Raw genomic sequence first — 22,097 nt, forward strand, 5'->3', positions numbered from 1 at the left:
GGCACCGCTGGCACTTGTGTCCTCCAGGTTTGCCACACAGGAGCGGGATGGGCTCTTGCTGTATAATGGGCGCTTCAACGAGCGGCATGACTTTGTGGCACTGGAGATTGTGGACGAGCAGCTGCAGCTCACCTTCTCAGCAGGTATGCACTGCCCCTGCTGTGCCCTGGCCCCGTACCCTGACACCCTTGTGGGCACTGTATCCTTCACTGCATCCCTCACTTCATCCCAGAGATCCCATCCTGGCACTGCCTGACACTGTATCCTGGGTATCATATTCCTGGTACTGCATCTCTCATTGCATTCCTCACTGCATTCCTCACTGCACCCCTGTCCTGCCATTCTTGGTGCTGCCTGACACTGCATCTCCGACATCCCTTCCCTGACACTGCATCCCTGGCACTGCATCCTGGACATTCCCTTGCTAGCACTGCAACCCCTGCTTCGTGTCCCCAACACTGCATCCCTGGCACTACATCCTGGGCATCCTATTCCTGGCACCGCCCCCGCTCCTTGCCTCCAGCTGTGTTGCCCTGACGCTGTGCCCACAGGTGAGACCACCACCACGGTGTCACCCTTCGTGCCAGGAGGAGTCAGCGATGGGCAGTGGCACCGGGTGCAGCTGCACTACTACAACAAGGTGGGGGAATGGGGCTCATGGGGGGGCACAGTGGGTGGGGAGTGTTTGGGGCAGACAGAGGAAGGGAAGATGGAGGGGAAGGGTGGGGGAATGGAGAGATGGAGGGGGTCAGGTAGGGGATTTGCGGCACCTAAAGGACCCCTAAGGGATGTGCCCACCTGTGGGGGTCCGAAGGGATGGGAGATGGACGAAGAGGAAGGAGTGAAGGGGAAGAGGGTGTTGGAGGGATGAGGAGAGTAGAGAGGAGATTTGGGGAGCTCCAAGGGACTGTCAAGAGATGCCTCCATCCATGAGGACCCCAAGGGACCCTCACCCACTTCCTCACCCATTGGCCCCCTGGGGAATCCCACCTACTCTCCTCACCTGTGGGGACCCTTGAGGAATTGGAATGGGGGGATGGAGGAAGAGGAGGTCAAAAGGATGGAGGCTTGAGGGGGATGAAGGGGACCATTGAGTGGTTTAAGGGGGGCTGAAGGGATGGAGGGGAGTGTTGGGGGGTCTGAAGGGTGGGGGGCTGGTGGGCTGGAGGGACATGGGAGCCTGGTGAGGGTTGAGGCGTCAGAGGGCAGTGAGAAGATGAGGAGTGGGACAGAGGCTGCAGGATGGAGGTCCTGGGCCCTCCTGCCTAATGTGGGGCCCCCCAGCCGGTTGTGGGGCATTCGGGGGTCCCACAGGGCCCCTCAGAGCAGAAGGTGGCTGTGGTGACTGTGGACGACTGTGACACGGCCATGGCCCTGCGTTTCGGGCCCCGCCTTGGCAACTACTCCTGCGCTGCCCAGGGCACCCAGACTGGCAGCAAGAAGTGAGAGGGGCCTGGGGATCCCATGGGTAGGGTCCCTTGGGGTACCCATAGAGAGGTCCCTTGTAGGTGAACGGTCTCTATGGGTATGGTCCCTTTGGAGTCCTCACTGGTGAGAGGTCCCTTGGGGGTCATGGATCCCTATGAATGGGGGAGTCACTGGAGGTCCCCATGGGTTTGGGGTGTTCTCTTGGGGTCCCCATGGCACTGGGGGGAAGTGAGGAGTCCCTTGGGAGTCTGTTGAGTTCCCCATGGGGGAACACCCTTTCGCTGGTCCCTCAGGTCCCCACAGGTTTTGGGGTAAGTGTTCTTTGGGGTTCCCTTGTGACTCCTGTGGGATGGGGGGTGGGTGGGTGTCCCTTGAGGTTCCCTCTGTGTCCCCATGGATTGTGGGGTCCCTCAAGGGTTTCTTGAGTCCCTGAGGTGATGGTGGGCTCTGCAGGTCACTGGACCTGACGGGGCCACTGCTGCTGGGGGGGGGTCCCAACGCTGCCCGAGAGTTTCCCGATCCGCAGCCGGCACTTTGTGGGGTGCATGCGGCACCTCCACATTGACCAGCGCCCCGTGGACATGGCAGCCTTCATTGCTAACAACGGCACCCTGCCTGGTGGGCTCCAGGATCAGGAGACTGGGGAGGGGCTGGGGAGGGGCTGTGCTCCTTCGGGTACAGGGAGATGGGGTGTGGGACAAAGGGGTACCTGAACAGTAGGGCTGTGTCCCCTGAATGATGGGAGGGGGTTCCAGGGCTGGAGGGATGGATGGGGGTCCAGGGGGCATGGGGGATGCTGTGCCCCCTGGGTGTGGGATAGGAGGTTAAGGAGTGCAATTGTGGGTTGAGGGATACCAGGACCATGGGGCTGTGCCCCCTGGGTGTGGGGAGGGGGTGCCAGAGAAATGGGGCTGGATAGGGGTCCAGGGGACACAGGGCAGAGCTATGGGGAGGGGGTGAGGGGGTACCGGGGCCATGGGGCTGGAGAGACATCCAGGGAATGGGCTGGGGCCCTCTGGGGTGTGGGATGGGAAGTCAGGAGATTCAGGTTTGAGTTCAGGGTTGCCAGGGCCACAGGGTGTGGGGTATAGAGTAGGGGTTGCTGGGGCTTGAGGGCTGGCTGGGGGCCCAGGTCTGGGCAGTGCTTGGGGGTCTCTGTGTCCCATGAGTGTGGGGAGGGGGTACCAGGCTCATGGGGCTGGATGGGGTTCCAGGGACACAGTGGTAGAGCATTATGTCCCCTGGTTTTGGGGTGGGGGGTGAGGGGCTGCCAGGGCCATCGAGTTGGAATGGGTGACACTGATAAGGCTGTGTCCCCTGGGTGGGGAGGTGCCAGGACTGGGAGGCTGGATGGGGCTGTATCCTCTTAGAGGTGGGGTTGGGATGTGGGGCTCAGGGGGTACTAGGACCATGGGGTTGGATAAGGGTTCAAGGATGTGTGAGTGTCTGTGCCCCATGGGGTCAGGGGTCCCAAGTCGTGTGTGGCATGTGACCCCTGTGCTCCCTCACAGGTTGTCCTCCCAAGAAGACTATGTGTGACACCAACACATGCCACAACGGTGGCACCTGTGTGCATGAGTGGGGGGGGTTCAGCTGCCGCTGCCCACTGGGCTTTGGGGGCAAAACCTGCCAGGAGGGTACTGAGGGGCCTGGGGGGAAAGTGGTGGGGCTGTGTGGGGTCCATAGGCTTGTTGTGGGTCTTTGGGGGGCATGGGGAGTGTCTCTGGGTGGCTGTGAGGGGTGTGGGAAGAGGATAAGGGGCATCCCTGCTTGCATTTGGGGGTCCGTGGAATTGTTGTGGGTTCATGAGGGGGTATGGGGGATCTGTGGGAGGGTGCAGGAGATCTGTGGGAGGGTGCATTGGCATCTGTGGGATGTGCATGGGGTCCCCAGGTGGGTGCTGGGGATCTGACATTGGGTATGTGAGAGGCTGTGTGGGGTTATGGAAGGTCCTGGGTGGGGTGCAGGGAGTCCATGGGCAGGTGTGGGTGGTCCGTATAGGGGGGCGCATGGCCATGTTATGGCACGGGGGTCCCTGGGGTGGGCTTGTTTGGGTTCATGGAGTCGCCCCCTGTCCCACGTGCATGCCCTGCAGAAATGGCGGGCCCGCAGCGGTTCGTGGGCAGCAGCCGCGTGGCGTGGAACGGGCTGGCACTGCCCCTCTCCCTGCCCTGGCCAGTCTGCATCATGTTCCGCACCCGCCACCCCCGCGGGGTTCTGCTGCGAGCGGGGACCGGAGGTCGCCTAACCCTCATCCTGCAGGTGGGCACGGGGGAGGCATGGGGAGGGCGCGTGTGAGTCCTGAGGAAGGTGCCAGGGAGGAGAGGTGGTTGCCATGGGGATGTTATTGATTTGGGTGGGGGTCATTGCCAGAGGAGATATTGGTCTTGGTGTCATTGGCATAGGAGGGATAGCTCTGGGGGGAGGTCATTGCCCTGGGAGGCTACTGACTTGAGCAGGAGTATAAGGGGGTTGGCACTGGGGCAGTGCCAGGGGTTATTGTTCTGAGGATGGGGGTGTTATTGGCATTATTGGCACTGGGGAGTTGTTGGCACAGGGTTTATTACCCTGGGGGGGTCATTGCCCTGGGGGAGTCATTGGAATAGGAGGTATTGCTGGGGGGTTATATATGGCCACAGGGAGGTAGTGGCGTGGGGGGGTTGGAATAGGGGAGTTACCCTGTGCCAGGGCAGTAGTGCCCTGGAGCGGGGTCTGGTGGCTTCGCTGGTATTGCTGTGGGGGGGTGTATTGCTGGCCGGGAGGAACAGTGTAAGGGGGTGCCGTCCCTTGAGGGTGCATCACCTGAGGGGTTGTCTTATTGTCCCAGGGGAAATTGTATTTCCCAGTGGCCAGTGCCTGGTGCCCACCAGGTTTTTGGGGTCCTTGACATGTCTACTCCTCACAGCTGAGCGAGGGGCAGGTGGAGGCTGGTGCCTGGCAAGGGGGGGCCCGTTTGGCCACCCTGCGTCTGCCGCAGGCCAAAGTCAATGACGGTGCCTGGCACCACGTGGAGCTGGAGCTACGGGGGGGCCCTGGTCGCAACCCCTCTGCCACCCTCCTCCTTCTCACCCTCGACTATGGCCGCCACCAGGTATGGGAAGACTGAGGCACAGGGGGCATCCACTGGGATGATCCCTGCGTGCCACCATGGCACCCTCTGTGGCACCCCAAGGTGCCCATGGGGGTCCCTGTGCCTCCCAGGCGGTGGGCGATGTCCCTGGAGAGCTGCAGGGGTTGTGGCTGCACACACTGAGCCTCGGGGGGCTGCTGGGGGACAGTGGCACCGTGGAGGAGGGGTTCCAGGGGTGCCTGCAGGTATGGAGGCACGGGCCCGGAGGGCGTGGGGAGCATGGGGTGGCGGGCGTAGGAGAGGGGGGTGGGCTTGGGGTTGTGGAAGAGGGGATAAGGACACGATCACAATGGGAGGGTGGCACAGGGACACGGACACAGGGACATAGACATAGGGCTTGGGGAAATGGACACAGGGATGTGGGCACAGATGTTGGGGAAGTTGCACATGGTGAAGACAGGGCACAATGAACCAGGGCCTTGGCTTGGGGATGGGGACATGAGCACGAGGAAGAGAGGGACAGGGACAAGGGTGCAGTGCCTGGGGACCTGGCAAAGGGCTTGGGGACAGGGACATTGTATGATGAAGGGGTGCACAGGGAGGTTGGGACATGTACACAGGGGTTGGGGACATGGGCACAGTGGGAGGGAGCACAGGGACATGGGCACAGGGCTTGGGGACATGGGGTTTGGGAACATAACACAGAGAAGTGGGGGCATGGGCAAGATGGTGGGGGGCACAGGGATGTGCACAAGGACAGGGGGACGTGGACAGAATGGGTGGGAGGCACAGGGATGTGTCACAGGGTTTGGGGACATGAAGTGGGGCATAGAACAGGACATGGGGACATGGCAGGATGGAGAAGGGCACAGGGATGTGGGTACAGGGAGATGACATGGGACAGGAGACATCGGCTGTGTGAGCAGGGGGACATTGGGGATGCACTGGGTACTCATGGGCATAGTGGCATGGGGCGCAGGGTCATCACCCCAGGGCCTGGACAGGCTGGGGACATGGCTGTGGGGACATGAGTGTGACTGGGGAGCTCATGGGTCGTACAGGGGGTACTGGCTGGTGTTGGGGCCACTGAAGCACCCAGAGGTGACGTGACTGGAGAGGGGGGCTGGCGTGACATAGTGGGTCCTGGTGTGGGGTTTGGGGTGTCACGTGATGTGGGGACAGACTGAACAGGGTGACACAAAAGGATGATACAAAAGGTCCTGGGTGGTAGCAAGGGACATAGAGACTGGGCACAGCACGGGGGCAGGAGGGGTCATGGTGGCTGGGGTGTCACTGGGGTCACTGTCAAGTGACCCCGCACAGAGAAGTTGGGTTGGGGTGAGGGGGTGTCCCAGGTCAATGAGGGGTCACTGCAGGTGACACAGGGGCTGTCACCAGGTGGTGCTGAGTTTGGTGCTAAGGTACAATGACAGGTGACACGATGCAGGAGGTTCAGGGTGGCACAGTGGGTCCAGTGTCATGGTGGGGGAAACTGAGGAGGGGGTGACACTGCAGGGTGGCCCAGGTTGTCCTGGGGTGTCCTCTGTTGTGGCAGGGGACACTGAGGTAGGGATGACAGTGGGACAGGGGATTTTAGGGTGACATGGTGGGTCCTGTGTGTGGTGAGATCATACTGATGGTGACACTGTGTAGGGAGTTCTCGTGGGGTCTCCGGGGAATGGTGAGGGAAACTGAGGCATGGAGTGGAGTGTGTTGGGGGGGTCCAGGGTGGCTCGCGGGGGTCTTAATGAGGACATTGATGAGTGACCCTCCAGGGCCTGCGTGTTGGGGACCCTGTGGTGACTGCGGGTGCCCTGAGCCTGGCACAGGCGGCGCAGATGAATGTGGAGGGGGGCTGTGCTCTGCCCGATCCCTGCGACTCGGGGCCCTGCCCCCCCCACAGCTACTGCAGTGACGATTGGGGCAGTTTCTCATGCCGCTGCCACCCTGGTGAGCAGAGATCCCCCAGACTCCTGAAACCCCTTGGACACACCCCAGACATCTCCCAATAGCCCTGGAACTGACACCCCTGTGACAACTCCCTCTGCCACCCCGGTGAAAAGGGACACCCTGAGACCCCCCAGCGGCCCCCCAACACTCCCTGACACCCTCCCAACACAGCCTGACACCCCCAGGGTGCTGACACCCCTGTGACACACCTGTGACGCCCCTCATTTCTACGCCTTTGAATGGAGACTGCCTGACAACCCCTGACCATCCCCTGACACCCTGTGGGACACTGACACCACTGAGACACCTCTGTGACACCCCCTACTGCTACCCTGGTAAGCAGAGACCCACTGGAACCCTCAACAAGTCCCAACATCCCTGAGACACTGCCACTTCTGTGACACCCCCCACTGCCACCCCCATGAGTCGAAACGCCCCCGGCACCTCCTGACAACCCTGAGACACTGCCATCCCCAGCACTGCCACCCTGTGACATATTGCCCCAACAACACTACCCTTTCTGGGCACAAGTACTCCCCCCCTGTCCCCAAAGCACTGCCACCCTTCCTTGTCACGGCCACTCCTTATCACTGTCACCCCTGGGCACTGCCCCTCACCCCCATCCCTGTCCCCCATCACTGTCCCCTGTTGTTGTCTCTAACCCTGTCCTGTGCCCAGGGTACTTCGGTGACAGCTGTGTCAGTGCCTGTGCCCTGGACCCCTGCGAGCCTCCGGGCACCTGTACCCGCCGTCCAGGCACGGCCCTTGGCTATGCCTGTCATTGTCCCCCGGGCACCTTCGGGGCCCTCTGCCAGCACCGGTTGGTGACACTGTGGGGCACCCACGTGTGCCGGGGGCGGGGGCACGGAGCATCCATAGGGAGGGGGGGCACTGTGAGGGACACTGGGGGCAGGAGGTGAGGTGAGAGGAAGGTAGGCATATGGGGCAGGGTGGGTGTGCAAAGGGCATGGTGCACGTGCAAGAGCTGTGGTGGGTGTGCAAACAGCAGGGGGAACGTGGAAAGGGCACAATGGCTGTGCAAGAGCTGTGGTGAGTATGCAGAGGTCACTGTGGATGAAAAGTGGTACTGTGGGTGTAGAAATGGCACAGTAGGGGTGCAAGGGGCACTGTGGGGGTATAGGTGGCACTGCGAGGGTACAAGTGGCCATGTGAGTTTGCAAGTGGCATTGTAGGGGTACTCTGGCATGGTGCCCATGTGCCAGTTCCATTGTCCCTAGGGAGGCGCAGCCGTGCCCACGGGGGTGGTGGGGACACCCCACGTGTGGCCCCTGCAGCTGTGATGTCACCCATGGCTTTGACCCAGACTGCAACAAGACCACGGGCGAGTGTCACTGCAAGGTGGGACCAGCCTTGTCACCTCGCCTGCCAACCCCTGCCATCCTCCTGTCACCCCTCTGTGTCTCCCTGCCACCCCACTGTCACCCCATCTCCTCCCTGTCCTGCCCCATCATGCCCCCAACAACCCCCCAGTCACCTCCCTGCCTCATCCCTGTCACCCTCTGTCAGCCCCCTGTGACCCCATCCCTGTGCCTGCAGTGACCCTCTGTCCCCCCCAGGACAACCACTACCGCCCACCAGGAGGGGACACGTGCCACCCCTGTGAGTGTTACCCCACGGGGTCACTGTCACGCCGATGTGATGCCAACACTGGACAGTGCCCCTGCAAAGCTGGTGTCATTGGCCGTCACTGTGACCGCTGTGACAACCCCTTCGCTGAGGTGACAGCCAGCGGCTGCGAAGGTGGGGGACTGTCAACTTGTGTCACCCTGTGCCATCCTGAGTGCCCACCGTCACCCTGATGTCACCCTCCATTACTCTGTCACCTTGTGTCACCCTGTGTCACCCTGAGTGTCAGTGACCAGGTACTACTGTCACTTTGCTGTCACCCTGTTGACCCCATTGTCACATCGTGTCACCTTGTGTCACCCCACTGTTACTCTGTGTTACACTGGTGTCACCCTGCTGTCATCCTGTGTCACCCTACACCACCCTGTGCCATCCTGATGTTCCCCTGCTCTGCCACAGCTATCATCCTGGGTGCCAGTGAGTGCCATTGTCACCCTGTATCAACCTGTGTCACCCTGCTCTGCCCTGTTGCAACCCTGTGTCACTCCAAGTGCCAGTGACTGGGTGCTACTGTCACCCTGCTGTCACCCTGTGCTACCCTGCATCACTGCCTTGTCACTTAGTGTCACCTGCTGTCACCTTGCTGTCACCCTGGCTGCTGGCAACTGAGTTCCACCAACACCTTGGTTGTTGGTGTAATCCTGTTGAAAACTTGTGTCACCCCACTGTCACCCTGTGTCACACTGCTGTCACATTGCTATCACCGTGTGCCACTATGTCACCCTACTTTTACCCTGTATTATCCTTTAGTCATCCTGCTCTGCCACTGCTGTCACAATGCTGTTAGCCTGTGTCACCCTGTGTTCCAATGACCAGGTGCCACTGCCAGCCTACTGTCACCCTGCATCCCCCATTTTGATGCCCTGTTGTGTCTTGCAGTGAACTATGACAGCTGTCCCCGAGCCATCGAGGCCAGCATCTGGTGGCCCCGCACGCGGTTTGGGCTGCCAGCTGCAGCCCCGTGCCCCAAGGGCTCTGTTGGTATGTGGGGACATGGGGACAGGACAGGGGTGGCACTGGGCACACTGCCAGAATGGGGCTGGGGGTGACACAGTGGTGACATCACTGGGATGGGGATTAGAGGGGTTGACACCACGGTGTCATCGCTTGGGTGGTACAGGGAGGTGACACCATGATTGCCATGCTGAGACACGGTGGGGAGAGTGGACACCATGGTGTCACTTCAGGGTGGTGATATGGTGGTGGCACTGCTAGGATGGGATGACACCATCCCATGTTGACACCTGTGGGACAAGGCTGGGGTGTGTCATGGTGGTGGCACCAGTTGGATGGAGCTGGGGTGGGGTGGCACCATGGAGCATCACTGGGACAGGGCAGGGAGGTGATACTGTAGTGGCATTATTGAGTTGGTACAGGGAGGTGACACTGCGGGGGAACTGCTAGGATGGGTTAGGGGTGGTGACACCTTGGTGGTACCACCAAGATGGAGTGGGTGTGACAACAAGTGTGGACTTGCTGAGGTGAGGCTGGGACTGCCACTGTGGTGTCACTGCAGAGAGTGACACTGGTGGCATCAGGACTGGTGGCTGTCATGGTGGTGTCACTGGGGGTGACACAGGAGTGTGACACTGTGATGGCACAGCTGGGACAGGGCATGGCACCACTGGGACAAGGCTGGGGGCACCACTCTGGTGTCACTGCAGGGTGGAGCAGGAGTGTGACACTGGCCGCACTGCTGACATGCTGTGAGGTGAGGCTGCCCCATTGTCCCCATGGTGTACTCAGTGTCCCCATCCCACAGGCACAGCACTGCGCCACTGTGACGAGCACAAGGGCTGGCTGCCCCCCAACCTCTTCAACTGCAGCGCGCTGGCCTTTGCTGCCCTTCGCCCCTGGGTGAGCCAGGGGAACACCAGCAGCAGCCATGCGACAGTGCCACTGGGGCTCCCTTGACTCTGTGTGTGTGTCTCCTCCAAGGCGGAGCAGCTGGTGGACAACGAGTCACGGTGGGATGCAGGGCAGTCCCGGCGCGTGGCGCTGGCACTGCGTGAAGCAATGCGTGAGGCCCACGGGTACTTCGGCAGTGACGTGCACCTGGCATACCGCCTGGCAGGGGCCCTGCTGCGCCACGAGAGCCGCCAGCGCGGCTTCCGCCTTGCTGCCACCCAGGACGTGCACTTCACTGAGGTGGGCATGAGATCACAGGGATGGGGACATGCCCAGAGGGACAATGGGCAAAGCAGAAAAGATGATGAACACTCCCATGATGGGGGATGTGGGTGCATGAGCCCAGACACCAGGGTGAGTGGCACCCTTTTCGGGAGGGATATTGGGGCGGGAGAGCAGATACCCAGGTGACAGGCATTGGGGAAGGAGGTTGAGGGAGAAGGAAAAGAGGCTGGAGTTTCAGGGACCCCTTTGGGGAGGGTCATATTTGGGCAAAAGGTAGAACACTGGGGTGATGGGCATCTGCATGGGGAGGGGGTAGGTATTGGTGCAGGAATCTGGCTTCCAGGATGGATGGCACCCATCTGGGAAGGGTATTGATAAGGGAGCCCATGCACCAGGGTGATGGGCACCCACCTAGAGAGGAATGTTGGTGTAGGAACTTTAATGCCAGGGTGGTGGGCACCCCTGAGCAGCGGGTGTTGGTGTGGCTCAGGATGCACCCGCTTTGTGGGGGTACAGCACCCCCATTCCCCACTGCCAGTGCTGGGGTGCCATAGAGTCCTGCAGGGGAGGTTAGGGACTCCCTGCCCAGACCCTAAGGTGCCAGTTCCCAGTGCCACTACCTCTGCCTTGCCCCCAGAACCTGCTGCGGGTGGGCAGTGCGCTGCTGGACACAGGGAACAAGCGTCACTGGGAGCTGATCCAGCAGACGGAAGGTGGCACAGCCCAGCTGCTGCAGCACTTTGAGGAGTATGCACGAGCCCTGGCACGGAATATGCCCCAGACTTACCTCAGCCCCTTCACCATTGTCACCCCTAACATCGGTCAGTGGGGACATGTGTGGCCAGAGGGCTGTGATGGGGGGGTAATGTGCCTGGGAACATAGACATGCTGGGAACATGTGTGTGCCTGGGGACACACACATGTGCCCTTGGTGTGGTGCTGGGCACATGGCCGTGGATGTGCCTGGGGGATGTATGTGCTGGGGACATGGACATGTGTGTGCTTGGGGACTTGCATGTGCTCAGGGAATGTGTGTGTGTTGGGGACATGGACACATGTCTGGGAACACAGACATGTATATACCTGGACTATGTGTGCACAAGGACGTGTGTGTGCACAAGAACATGTGAGCTGGGGACATGTGCACAAGGACACTTGGTGCTGGAAGCATGCATGCATGTCTGACGGGTACCTGGGAACATGTGCTGGGGACACGGACATTTGTGTGGCTGGGAAACATGTCCTGGGGAACATGGGTGTGCCTAGGGGCATGTGTGTGTACCTGGGGACATGGGCTGTGCTCTGTGTGCCCTGGGGTCAGTGGGTTCTGGGTACAGAGGGTGCTGTGTTCTGTATGTCCCGGGGTTGGTGGGCACTGGGATCAGTGGGTGCTGGGGTCCATGTGCCCAAGGGTTGGTGGCTGCTAGTGTTTGTGGGTGTATGGATTCATTGCTCCGGGGTTGTTGGATGTTAGGGTCAGTGGGTGCTGGACTCAGTGGGTGCTGTAGTCTGTGTGCCACAGGGTTGGTGGGTGATGGGATCTATAGTCCTGGGGTCTGTGTGCCCCAGGATCCATGGCTCCGGGATTCATGGGTGCCAAGGTTGGTGAGTGCTGCGGTCGGTGTCCCCCAGGGTCGGTGGGTGCTGGAGTTGGTTTGTGCCGGGCTTGGTGTACCCTGGGGTTAGTGAATGCAGAGGTTGGTGTGCCTTAGGGTCAGTGGGTTCCAGGATTGGTGGGTGCTGGTGTTGGTGTGTACTGGGTTTGGTGCGCCCCGGGATCAGTGAATGCTGGGGTTGGTATGCCCTGGGGCCGGAGGGTGCCGGGGTCTTGTGTGCGTCAGGGTTGGTGGGTGCCATGCCATGCTGTGGGTGACATGGTGCCACAGTGGTCTCGGTGGTGCGGCTGGACAAGAGCAGCTTTGCGGGTGCCCACCTGCCACGGTATGAGGCACTGCGGGGGGAGAAACTCCCAGATCTGGAGACAACCGTCATCCTGCCTGACAGCATCTTCCGGCCCCCAGAGGACAGGCGTGAGTCTGGGGCATAGTGGGGACAGGGGGCAGGGCTGGGGACCCCCCATTTGGCCATGGGGACATGACACAGCTGGGGACCCTGGCTGAGGGCTGTCAGGGATGGGGGAACCCCAGAATGCCCATGGGCTGACAGGGTTGGGGATCCCAGGGCCACCATGAGGACCCCAGGGTGGCCATGGGGCTGGCAGGTTTGGGACCCCAGGATGGTACTGGCATGGGTGGGGACCCTGGTAAGGATGCAAAGACCAGGGACCCCAGGATGGCATCAGAGATCCTGGTGTGGCCATGGAAGGGGGTGGGGTTAGGGACACAAGTGTGACCATGGGGACCTCATTGTGGTCATGGATCTGACAGGGTTGGGGACCCTGGTGTGGACATGGGGACCCCTGGAGCTGGAAGTGTTGGGGGAACCTTGTTGTGATCATGGGATTGGCTGAGTTGGGGACTCCAGGGTGGCCATGGGGATCCCAATGACGTCTAAGAGCATCATGCTGCCCCCTGCCCATGGCCCCCAGGCCCCTCCACCGGGCATGGGCAGGCACCACAGGGCACAGGTGGGCAGGAGGAGGAGGAGGAGGATGAAGCAGGCGAAGAGGAGAAAGTGGAGGAGGAGGAGGCAGGGATGACTGTGGTGACCCGGCACAAGCGCCATCCATCCCTGGGTGAGGGCCAGGCCATCGCCAGCGTCATCATCTACCGTACCCTGGCCAGTCTCCTGCCCCAGCACTTCGACACCGACAAGCGCAGCCTCCGGTGCCACTGGGGCTGGGGGCTTGGGGGGGCTGGGGGTGGCACGTGGGGTGTTGGGGTAAAGCCAAGCATGTGGGGGATATAGGGAGATGGGGTCGGGGGTATCTGGAGGGTTCCCAGGGGAGGGATGGGAAAGGGGACACATGGAGTGCCCAAGGCTGGGAGGCACAGATGATGGGAGGCAGAGGGTTGGGGATGGGGGGCAGAGGGTTGGGGAGGTGGCTCAAGGGCTGCCCAAGGGTAGTGCCCATGGGGTGCCCAAAAAAGGGGACACAGGGGAGAAAGAGGTGCCTTCACAGTGTGTGTGGTACCAGGGCACTCTGTGGCACCAAGGTGGGTTTTGGGAAGCCCTGAGTGGGCTCCCTGACACCGATGCCCCCCAGGGTGCCCAAGCGCCCCGTCATCAACACACCGGTGGTGAGCATCAGCATGCACATGGGGGGCATGGATGACGCGGGGGGCATTTGGACTCCTCGGGTGCTGGCCAAGCCCGTCACCCTCCAGTTCCGGCTGTTGGAGACCCAGGAGCGCTCCAAGCCCATCTGCGTCTTCTGGAACCACTCTCTGCGGTGAGGGCAGGACAGGGGACACCCCAGGGGTGACAGGAGCATCCTGGGGGCACAGGGACATCCCAGCAGAGAGGGACATGGGATTGGGGATGGGAACGCCTTGGGGAAGATGGGTACACTCCAGAAGGACAAGAGGTCTCCCCAGGGAGACAGGAGACCTGGGGATAAGGACAACCAGGGGGATAGGGGATATCCCAGGGAACACCCTGGGGGGATGGGGACATCTTGGGGAGTCAGGGACAACATGGGAGGACACAGACATGCTGAGGTAACAGGGGACATGGCACATACCAGGGGAACAGGAAACACCGTGGGGGGAGAGGGGCCATGGAAATGGGGACACCCCAGGGGTATAGGGGCACCTCGGAGGGGACAGGGAGCATGGGGATGAGGACATCCCATGGAGACAGGGGACATAGTAACAGGGATAGGGACACCTTGAGGCAACAGGGGACCTGGGAACAGGGACACCTTAAGGGGACAGGGAATATGGGGACAGGGCAGGATGGATGCCCCAGTAACCCTGCGGGTCATGGATGAATAACATGGGAACAGGACATGAGGGGGCAGCTCCAGCCCTGGTGGGTGTCAGATAGGATGGGGGTGTGTCCCAAATGGAGGGGTGTTCCCTCGTGACAGTCCCTTGTGAGTGAGTCCCCAAGTGGCAGTGGTTGTCTCTGCTGGGTGGAGGGATGTCCCGGTGGGTGGGTGTATGTCGTCTGTGCATGTAGCTGGTGGGTGTGAGTCCCTGTGGGAGGTGACGCCAGCGGATGTCCCCAGCGTGTGTGTCCCTGGTGGGTTTAAAGGGGTGGAGCTACACAACGTGCGTGGGGTTTTGAGGGGCATGGTTGAAGTGCTGTGAATGCTGGTGGGTGTCCAAGTGTGTGACCCCCTGGGATGGGGGTCCCGGATGCGTGTCCCTGGGTGGGGGCAGATGTTACAGGTGGGTGTCCCTGATGGGTGTCCCTAATGGGTGAGTGGGTGTCCCTGGTGGGTGTCCCGGTGTGGGTGTGTGGGTGTGTGTGTTTGTCCCCGGTGGGTATCCTGGCGGGTTCCACAGCTTGTGTCACCTTCCGGTGCTGCGCAGGGTGGGCAGTGTAGGCGGCTGGTCGGCACGAGGCTGCGAAGTCGCCTTCCGCAACCAGAGCCACGTCAGCTGCCAGTGCCACCATCTGACCAGCTTTGCCGTCCTCATGGATATCTCCCGCCGAGAGGTGGGGGCACAGGGGGACACGGAAGGGTGCATGGGGGCACGGTGACAGATGTGACTCAGGGGACGTGGAGGAACACAGTGACCCTGGGGGCATGGGATGACTCAGGGTGAGCGCCCTGGTGGGGACATGGGGGAGGATGGAGACACATGCAGTAATAGGCGCAGGGTGTCAGGTGGTGCCAGGCACAGGGGTGTGGCTTTAGGGACAGGGGCGGGGATTTTGATAAAAGCGGGACAGGGACAGGAGGGGCAGGGTCAGGGTGGAGGTGTGAGTGCTCATGGAGGCGGGACTGAGAGAAGTGGGTGGGGGCTTAAGTGGGGTGGTGCTAAATCCGAGGGGTATGGCTAAATCCAATGGGTGGGGCTCCCTTGAGGCAGAGCTAAGTGGGATGGGCCGGGCTATGTCAGATCTGGCAGAACACCCCCGGGTGCGGGGGCGAGTGGGATTCCAGTGGGTGCAATTGAGCAGGCTGGGCCGGTCGGTCTCCAAGGGGCAGAGCTGATGTGGGTGGGGTTACAAGAGGTGTGGCTGAGCGATGCAGGAGTGTTCTCAGGGGCTGTAGCTGAGTAATGTGGGCAGGGTTTCCTGGGGCGGGATTGAAAACTGTGGGTGGGGCATAAAGAGGTGTGGTCAGTGTTGTGGGTGTGGCTTCAGGGAGCAGGGTCGAGTGCAGTAGGTGGGGTTGAAAGGGGCAGGGCTGAGGGAGGTGTGTGGGGTTTTGAGGACTGGGTCTTAGTGGTATGGGAGAGGTTTAAAATGTGGGTGGGGTTTTGAGGGGCATGGTTGAAGTGCTGTAACTAGGCGTTTCAAAGGGTGGGGTAATAGGGGCGGGGCCGAATAATGTGGGCAGGGCTTCCTATTGAGCTGTGCATTGTGGGCAGGACTTCACAGGCCCAGGGACTGGTTGCTTTGTAAGAGGGACCACGTCTCTGTTGACGGGGATGTCTGGGGGTGCGTGCCCACTGAGCACATGCCTGACATATGCCGATCCTGGTGCTGCAGAACGGGGAGGTGCTGCCGCTGGCAGCGCTCACCTACGGCTCACTGGGCGTGGGGCTGGCGGGGCTGGCGTTGGTGGTCCTGGCCCTAGGGACCCTGAGGCGGCTACGCTCCAACCGCCACAGCATCCGCCGGCATGGCACAGCTGCACTCCTCCTTGCACAGCTTGTCTTCCTGCTTGGCATCAACCAGGCCGATGTCCCGGTGTGTGGGAAAAGGGGGCTGGGAAAGGCGGGAAGGAGTGGGGATCACTGGGAAGGGCTGGTTGGGTCGGGGGATCTGCTGCCTTTGAAGTGTTTGGGTTGGTGGGGCTTAGGAGGGGGCATGGCCATGGTGGGCTGGGCCTAAGGGGTGGCATCTAAAAGACCCCATCTATAATGGGTGGGGTCTGCCAAAGGGGTGGTGGAGTCTGTATAAAGGGGTGGGACTTGTAAAGCAGTGGGTCTGATAAATGGGGTGAGGCTCCCTAAGGGATAAATCTTACCTTAAGGGATTGGCTCTCAAGGAGGTGGGGCCCATCAAAGAGGTGGAGCACTCAAGGGGTGAGGCCTATAAAAGGAATGGGGCCTTTTAAGAGGCATGTGACCTCAACAGGGGAATGATGTCTCAAAGGGGACCTTGGGGGTTTATGCATATGGTTGGATGGGTGGGGCTATGGGCACAGCCAGTGGACATGGCTGTGGGCTGGCACTGATGGGGCGGGTGCAGCTGGCGTGCACGGTGGTGGCCATCCTGCTGCAGTTCCTGTACCTGAGCGCAGTAGGCTGGGCGCTGCTGGAGGCGCTGCACCTGTACCGGCGCCGTAGTGAACCCCGTCACGTCGACCGTGGTCCCATGCGCTTCTACCATGTACTGGGCTGGGGACTGCCTGCTTTCATCACCGGTGAGCCCTGCTGTGAAACCCTGCTCTCATTCTGACCCTGTGCTCTGGACCACCAGCTGCCCACCTCCAGCTGGGTCAACAACTTCTGGTGGCTACACACCCCCTTCGAGGCTATGGCCCTGCTGCCTGAATCTCTCCCCTGCAATCAATTTGATGCATGGTGGGGTCCTATCTCCATGTGTAACCCTACCCCCAGAATATAGGCCCACCCTCAAATGCATCTTTACCAGCATAGCCATACCCCTGGATATAACCCTGCCTCCAGCAGGATAGTCACGCCCAGTCCAAAACAGTACATACTCAGAGTCATAGCTGTGACCTCATCTATCAGACCCAGTCCCCAAGATTTTAGACAGGCCCCTGGGTCCATAATACTACCCTCATTCATCATAGCTCTGCCCCCAAACTTTCAGACACACCCCCAGGGTCATAGCCCCCTCCCAAAGAGTATAACCTTGGTGAAAATTTTATCCCCACCACAGGAGTTTAGCCCCACCCTCATCCATCATATCTCCACCCCAAGAGCATCTTTTCCAACCTCTTCAATATGCTCCCAGGGCCATAGCCCTTCTCCATCAATCATAGTCAGGTACTCCTCCAGGATCTTAGTCCTGCTGTCACCCCAAGAGAATAGACCTGTACTAACCTCTTAGACAAGCCCCCCGTGCCGTATCCCTGCTCTCATCAACACTGCTACATGCCCAAGAGCTTAGGCAAACCTCATTTGCATAGCGCTGTCTCTACCCAGTGTAGCCAAACCCCCAAGAGCAGCACCTTCTCGCCAGCCCTGTGCCATCCACGAGCCCCGTCCTGCCATAGCTTCACACTGTTTAGCCCCACCCCTCCCACTTTAGCCCCATCTCCACTTATAGCCCCACCCCTGATCTCTCCTTTGCAGGGCTGGCGGTGGGGCTGGACCCCGAGGGCTACGGTAACCCCGACTTCTGCTGGCTGGCCCTGCACGACAGCCTGGTGTGGAGCCTGGCTGGGCCCTGCGCTGCCGCCCTTGCTGTGCGTTCAGGGCTGGGGGCTGGGGAGGGCATGGGACCTCCTATCACCCTGCTCACTCCCTGTACCCCCAGGTCGGCATCTTCTTCCTGGTATTGGCAGCCAGGGCTACCTGTGCCACCCCCCAGGGCTTCCAGAAAAAGGGTTCAGCGTGAGTCACCCAGGCGGGGTCACCCGTGGGGGGCAGGGGACACGGTGGAGATGGGGTTGCCCACGGGGAACATGGGAGGTTGGGGGACCCATAATGGGCACAGAGGGTTGGAGCACCCATAGAGACTAGGGGGTACGCATGGGGGGCTGGCCTTTGTGGAACCTGCAGAGGGCAGGGAGGCACAGGATGAACTGGGGCATCCATGGAGGGCACTGGGGACTGGGTTGCCTGTGAGGGGTAGGAGGGGACAGGGGGACTGGGGCAGATGGGCACAGGGGGACAGCAGCGGGGTACAGGGGACTAGAGCCAATAGGGAGCATGGGAGGTTGGGGCAACTGTGGAGGGTAGGGGGGCACAGGAGGGACCAGGACACCCATGGTAGGGGGATATAGAGGTCTGGGGCCATCCGTTGAGGGCAGGGGGTACAGGAGGTTGGGGCACCTGTGGAGGGCAGGGGGGCATCAAGGCCAGAGGCCCCCATGGGGGGCTGAGGGGGTCAGGGGAGATTGAGGCATCTAGGGGGGCAGGGGGACACAGAGAACCCATGGGGAAGCAGAATGGCATCAGGGGCACAGGGGGCTGGGGTTAGGCTGGACCAACAGGGAACAGGGGAGCTCAGGGGGCTGGAGTACCCATGGATGGCAGAATGGGTCAGGTGGGGGTTGGGACATCTTGGGGGGGAGGATGCCATGAGGGGCTGGGGAAACCCTGGGGGGTGGAAGCACAGAGGGCTGTGACATGAGATGTCATTGTGGTGACACTGGGATGCCATTGGGGTGCCCAGGTCTGGGGTGCGCACAGCTGCAGTCCTGCTGGCCATGCCCAGCCTGGCCTGGCTTCTGGCCCTGCTCTCAGTCAACAGTGACACGTTGCTCTGTCACTACCTGTTCGCCGCCTCCAACTGCCTCCAGGTCAGTGAGGAGCACCTGAGACTCCACCCGTGGGACCTCCAGAGCCACAACCCCTGGGACCCCCAAAGACTCCAGAACCCCAAAGCCTCTGCCCCTGGGATCCCCACTGACCACTACCCCTGAAACTCCCAGAGATCCTAGAGCCCCCTGAACCTCACACCCCTGGGACCTCCAGAGTCCCACACCTATTTGTAGGGCACCGAGTGGACACAGGGAGGTCCTTTGCCATATCCAGGGCACTAATGGGAGGTATCCAGTGTGTATGGGGGCACCTCAATCACTCCATGGTGCCCATGGAGGGCACCCAGTTTGTATATAGGGATCCCTCATCCTGAGATATCAGTGGAGGGCACTTAGTGGGTGTGGGGGGATGCTCATACTCTTTGAAGTTCAAATGGGATGCACCCAATCTGGATGGTGACCCCTTGACCAGTCCAGGGTGCTGCTGGGATCCTCCCAGGCTGTACACACCCTTCCTTGTCCCCCCTGCCCCCTCTCTGCCCAGGGCCCCCTTATCTTCCTGTCCTGTGTGGTGCTGAGCAAGGAGGTGCGAAGGAGCCTCCGCCTGAGCTGTGCCTGCTGCCACCACCCACCGCTGGCCACCAAGGCCACCCTCACCCCCGTGAGTGCTGGGCCACATGGGGGGTGCCAGGAAGCAAAGGGCAGCCTGTGCCATGGCTATGACATCCTTGTGCCCTTTGCAGGCCTATGGCAGGGACAGCACATATGTGGCAGGGCGACTGTACCCCCCTCCAGGTGGTGGGTCCTCGGGGTCCCTGCACAGCACTGCACGCTCGGGCAAGAGCCACCACAGCTACATCCCCTTTGTGCGGCGGTACTGGGCACAGCAGGGACCAGGGCATGGGTTTTTGTGGGGTCCTGGGCTGCTGTGGCACTGGGATGGCAAGATGGGATGGTGGGGTAGCAGGGTGCTGGGGTGGTTGAGTGGTGGGTTGATGGGGTGGCAGTATGGCATTGCATGGCATGGGGGTATTGGGATGGTGGGTGGTGGGGTGGCATGGTTATGGGGGTGTTGGGATGGCTGGGTGGTGGGGCAGCGGCATGGGTGCACAGCAGTACAGTGTCAGAGTGGCATGCACATGGAGTGGTGAGGTGTCAGGGTGGGGGGTTGAACGGGGTGTCAGGGTGAAGAGGTGGCTGGGGTAGGTGTCAGGGTGATGGATATCAGGGTGGTGGATATCACTGGGTGGATATTGTGTCAGTGGGTTGGTGTTAGTGAGTGACAGGATGGTAGGTGTTTGTGAGTGGGGATCAGATGCTGATGAGTATTGTGTCTCCACAGGGAAGATTCAGGGCTGGCAGGCAGCCCAGGGCCAATGCTGCTGCCTGAGCCTGGGGGACTCTTCCTTGATGCCCAGGACCAGCCCAAGGGTACGGCCTCATCCATAGGGCAAGTGTACCCAGCCTCGGCCCAGGGGGCAGGAGGTGTCTCTGGGCACCCCCTGACCCGTGACCCCCCAGAGCACGACTCAGACTCGGACAGTGACCTGTCCCTGGACGACCCGAGTGGATCCTACGGCTCCACACATTCCTCTGACAGCGAGGACGAGGCCCCCCATGGCTGGGACCTCCTGCCCGGGGCTCCTCCGGGTCACCCCGGCCCTGGTAACACCCCCAGGGGGCATCCCGTGGAGATGGGGGACCTTCAACCTGGCTGGGTGCTGATGGGGGGCACCCAGTGGGTTGGGGGAGGTGCCTTGTCTTATCCAGGACACTGATGTGGGCACCTGGTGGGGATAGGGGTCATTTGTCCAGTCTGGAGTGGTGATAGGGCCATTGAATGGATTTGTGGGGGGTGGGAGGGGGTCCCTTGGCTGGATCCTGATGTAGGGGACACACAGTGGACAAAGGATCCCTTGTCCAGCCTGGAGTTCTGATAGACACATAGTGGGTATGAGGGAGAGGGTCCCTTGTCCAGTCTGGTGTGGTGATGTGGGACACCTAAAAGGTTTGGGGGGGGTTCCTCATGCAGTCAGAGGTGCTGATTGGGGCACCCAGGGGGGAAGGATGGCCCCTTGTCCAGTCTGGGGTATGGATGGGACTGACACAGTGGGTTTGGGTGCATCCCTCACACTGACTCTGTGCTGATGGGGGCACCCAGTAAGGATGGGGGGGGGGGGTCCCTGGTCCTGCCTGTCCCAGCTTCCTTCCTTCCTCACAGGTGATCCCCTGGTGCCCCCAGGGTGCCCATACTGGCCAGGGGAGTTTGTGACGACAGCTAGTGAGAGCGAGGGACCAGGAGGTAGCGAGGGGCTTCGAGTGCAGCCAGCAGGGGGTCAGAGACACCCCTGGGGCAACCCCCCCGGGTCCAACGGCGAGGCACTCCCCAGGGACCCCCTGCTGCTGCCGTTGCCCCACCCCCACAAAGGTACGGGCTGCCATGGCAGGGGTAGGCACTCCAAATCTGGCCTCCCCACCCATGGGTGATGCTGCTCCTGCAGGGATACTGAAGAAGAAGGGCCTTCCCCCCATCAGTGAGCGGGGCAGTGCCCCACACCCTGGGCCACCCCCACCACCTCCCGCTTGCACAGCTGCCTCCTCGGGCAGTGACGCGGGGGCTCTCCCAGTCCCCCGGCCTCGGCAGAGCCTCCAGGAGCAGCTCAGCGGCCTCACCCCCATTGCCATGAGCATCCGGACAGGCACTGCTGACGAGGACTCCTCTGGCTCTGAGTGAGTGCCCACCACATTGGAGGGGTGCTCACTGGGAGTTTTTTGGGTGCCAGTGTTCCCTCTGGGCACCCATTGGGTTTGAGGGTGCCCTTGGGGTGCCAGGGTTCCTGTTGGGTGGACAAGCAGTCAAAGACTTGTTGGGTACCCTTTAGGTGCCTATCAGATGCAAGGATGGCTGGGTACCAGGGTGCCAAGGTTCTCATGTGGTGCCAGGGTTTCTCTCAGGTGCTCATTGGGTCCAACACTGCTCGTTGGCTGCCCATCAGGTGCCACAGTACTGACTGGACACCCATTGGGTACATTTCCTGTCGGGTATCCATCAGGTTCCAGGGTTCTCTTTGGGTGTCCACTAGGTGTCAGGGTGCCCAACAGGTGCCCTCTGGATGTCCATCAGGTGCCAGGTTTCCTTCTTGGGTGCTCATCGGGTCCCAGCATTCCCTTTGGATCCAGTGAATATTGGGTGCCAGGGTGCCCATTTGGTGCCCACCACGTGTAAGGGTGTTTGTTGGGTGTCCATAGGGTGCAAAGGTGGCTGTTGGGTGCCCACTAGATGCCCATTGAGTGCCCATTGAGTGTTGGGGTACCCACTGGATGCCCACTGAATACTTCACTGAGTGTTCATCAGGTCTAACTGCACCCATTGGATGCCAGTTGACTGTC

At 61.0% G+C, this 22,097-nt stretch overlaps 1 protein-coding gene across 1 annotated transcript in view; it reads left to right on the forward strand.

Moving 5' to 3' along the window:
• Positions 1 to 22,097, forward strand: part of CELSR2 (cadherin EGF LAG seven-pass G-type receptor 2) — a 37,497-nt gene that overhangs the window by 7,929 nt on the left and 7,471 nt on the right. Inside the window, 32 exon segments of the mRNA XM_068173368.1 lie at positions 28 to 143; positions 552 to 640; positions 1,285 to 1,442; positions 1,882 to 1,912; positions 1,914 to 2,046; positions 2,940 to 3,065; positions 3,524 to 3,690; positions 4,334 to 4,519; positions 4,630 to 4,743; positions 6,274 to 6,448; positions 7,127 to 7,268; positions 7,687 to 7,807; positions 8,026 to 8,209; positions 8,975 to 9,076; positions 9,858 to 9,952; positions 10,034 to 10,243; positions 10,866 to 11,049; positions 12,115 to 12,258; positions 12,777 to 13,014; positions 13,395 to 13,580; positions 14,668 to 14,794; positions 15,797 to 15,997; positions 16,502 to 16,676; positions 17,575 to 17,687; positions 17,759 to 17,835; positions 18,620 to 18,746; positions 19,252 to 19,368; positions 19,451 to 19,581; positions 20,050 to 20,138; positions 20,229 to 20,372; positions 20,929 to 21,135; positions 21,209 to 21,437. Coding sequence (XP_068029469.1) covers positions 28 to 143; positions 552 to 640; positions 1,285 to 1,442; positions 1,882 to 1,912; positions 1,914 to 2,046; positions 2,940 to 3,065; positions 3,524 to 3,690; positions 4,334 to 4,519; positions 4,630 to 4,743; positions 6,274 to 6,448; positions 7,127 to 7,268; positions 7,687 to 7,807; positions 8,026 to 8,209; positions 8,975 to 9,076; positions 9,858 to 9,952; positions 10,034 to 10,243; positions 10,866 to 11,049; positions 12,115 to 12,258; positions 12,777 to 13,014; positions 13,395 to 13,580; positions 14,668 to 14,794; positions 15,797 to 15,997; positions 16,502 to 16,676; positions 17,575 to 17,687; positions 17,759 to 17,835; positions 18,620 to 18,746; positions 19,252 to 19,368; positions 19,451 to 19,581; positions 20,050 to 20,138; positions 20,229 to 20,372; positions 20,929 to 21,135; positions 21,209 to 21,437 — 4,638 coding nt within the window.

Source organism: Anomalospiza imberbis, chromosome 26, assembly GCF_031753505.1.
Source record: "Anomalospiza imberbis isolate Cuckoo-Finch-1a 21T00152 chromosome 26, ASM3175350v1, whole genome shotgun sequence".
Classification (NCBI taxonomy): Eukaryota; Metazoa; Chordata; class Aves; order Passeriformes; family Viduidae; genus Anomalospiza; species Anomalospiza imberbis.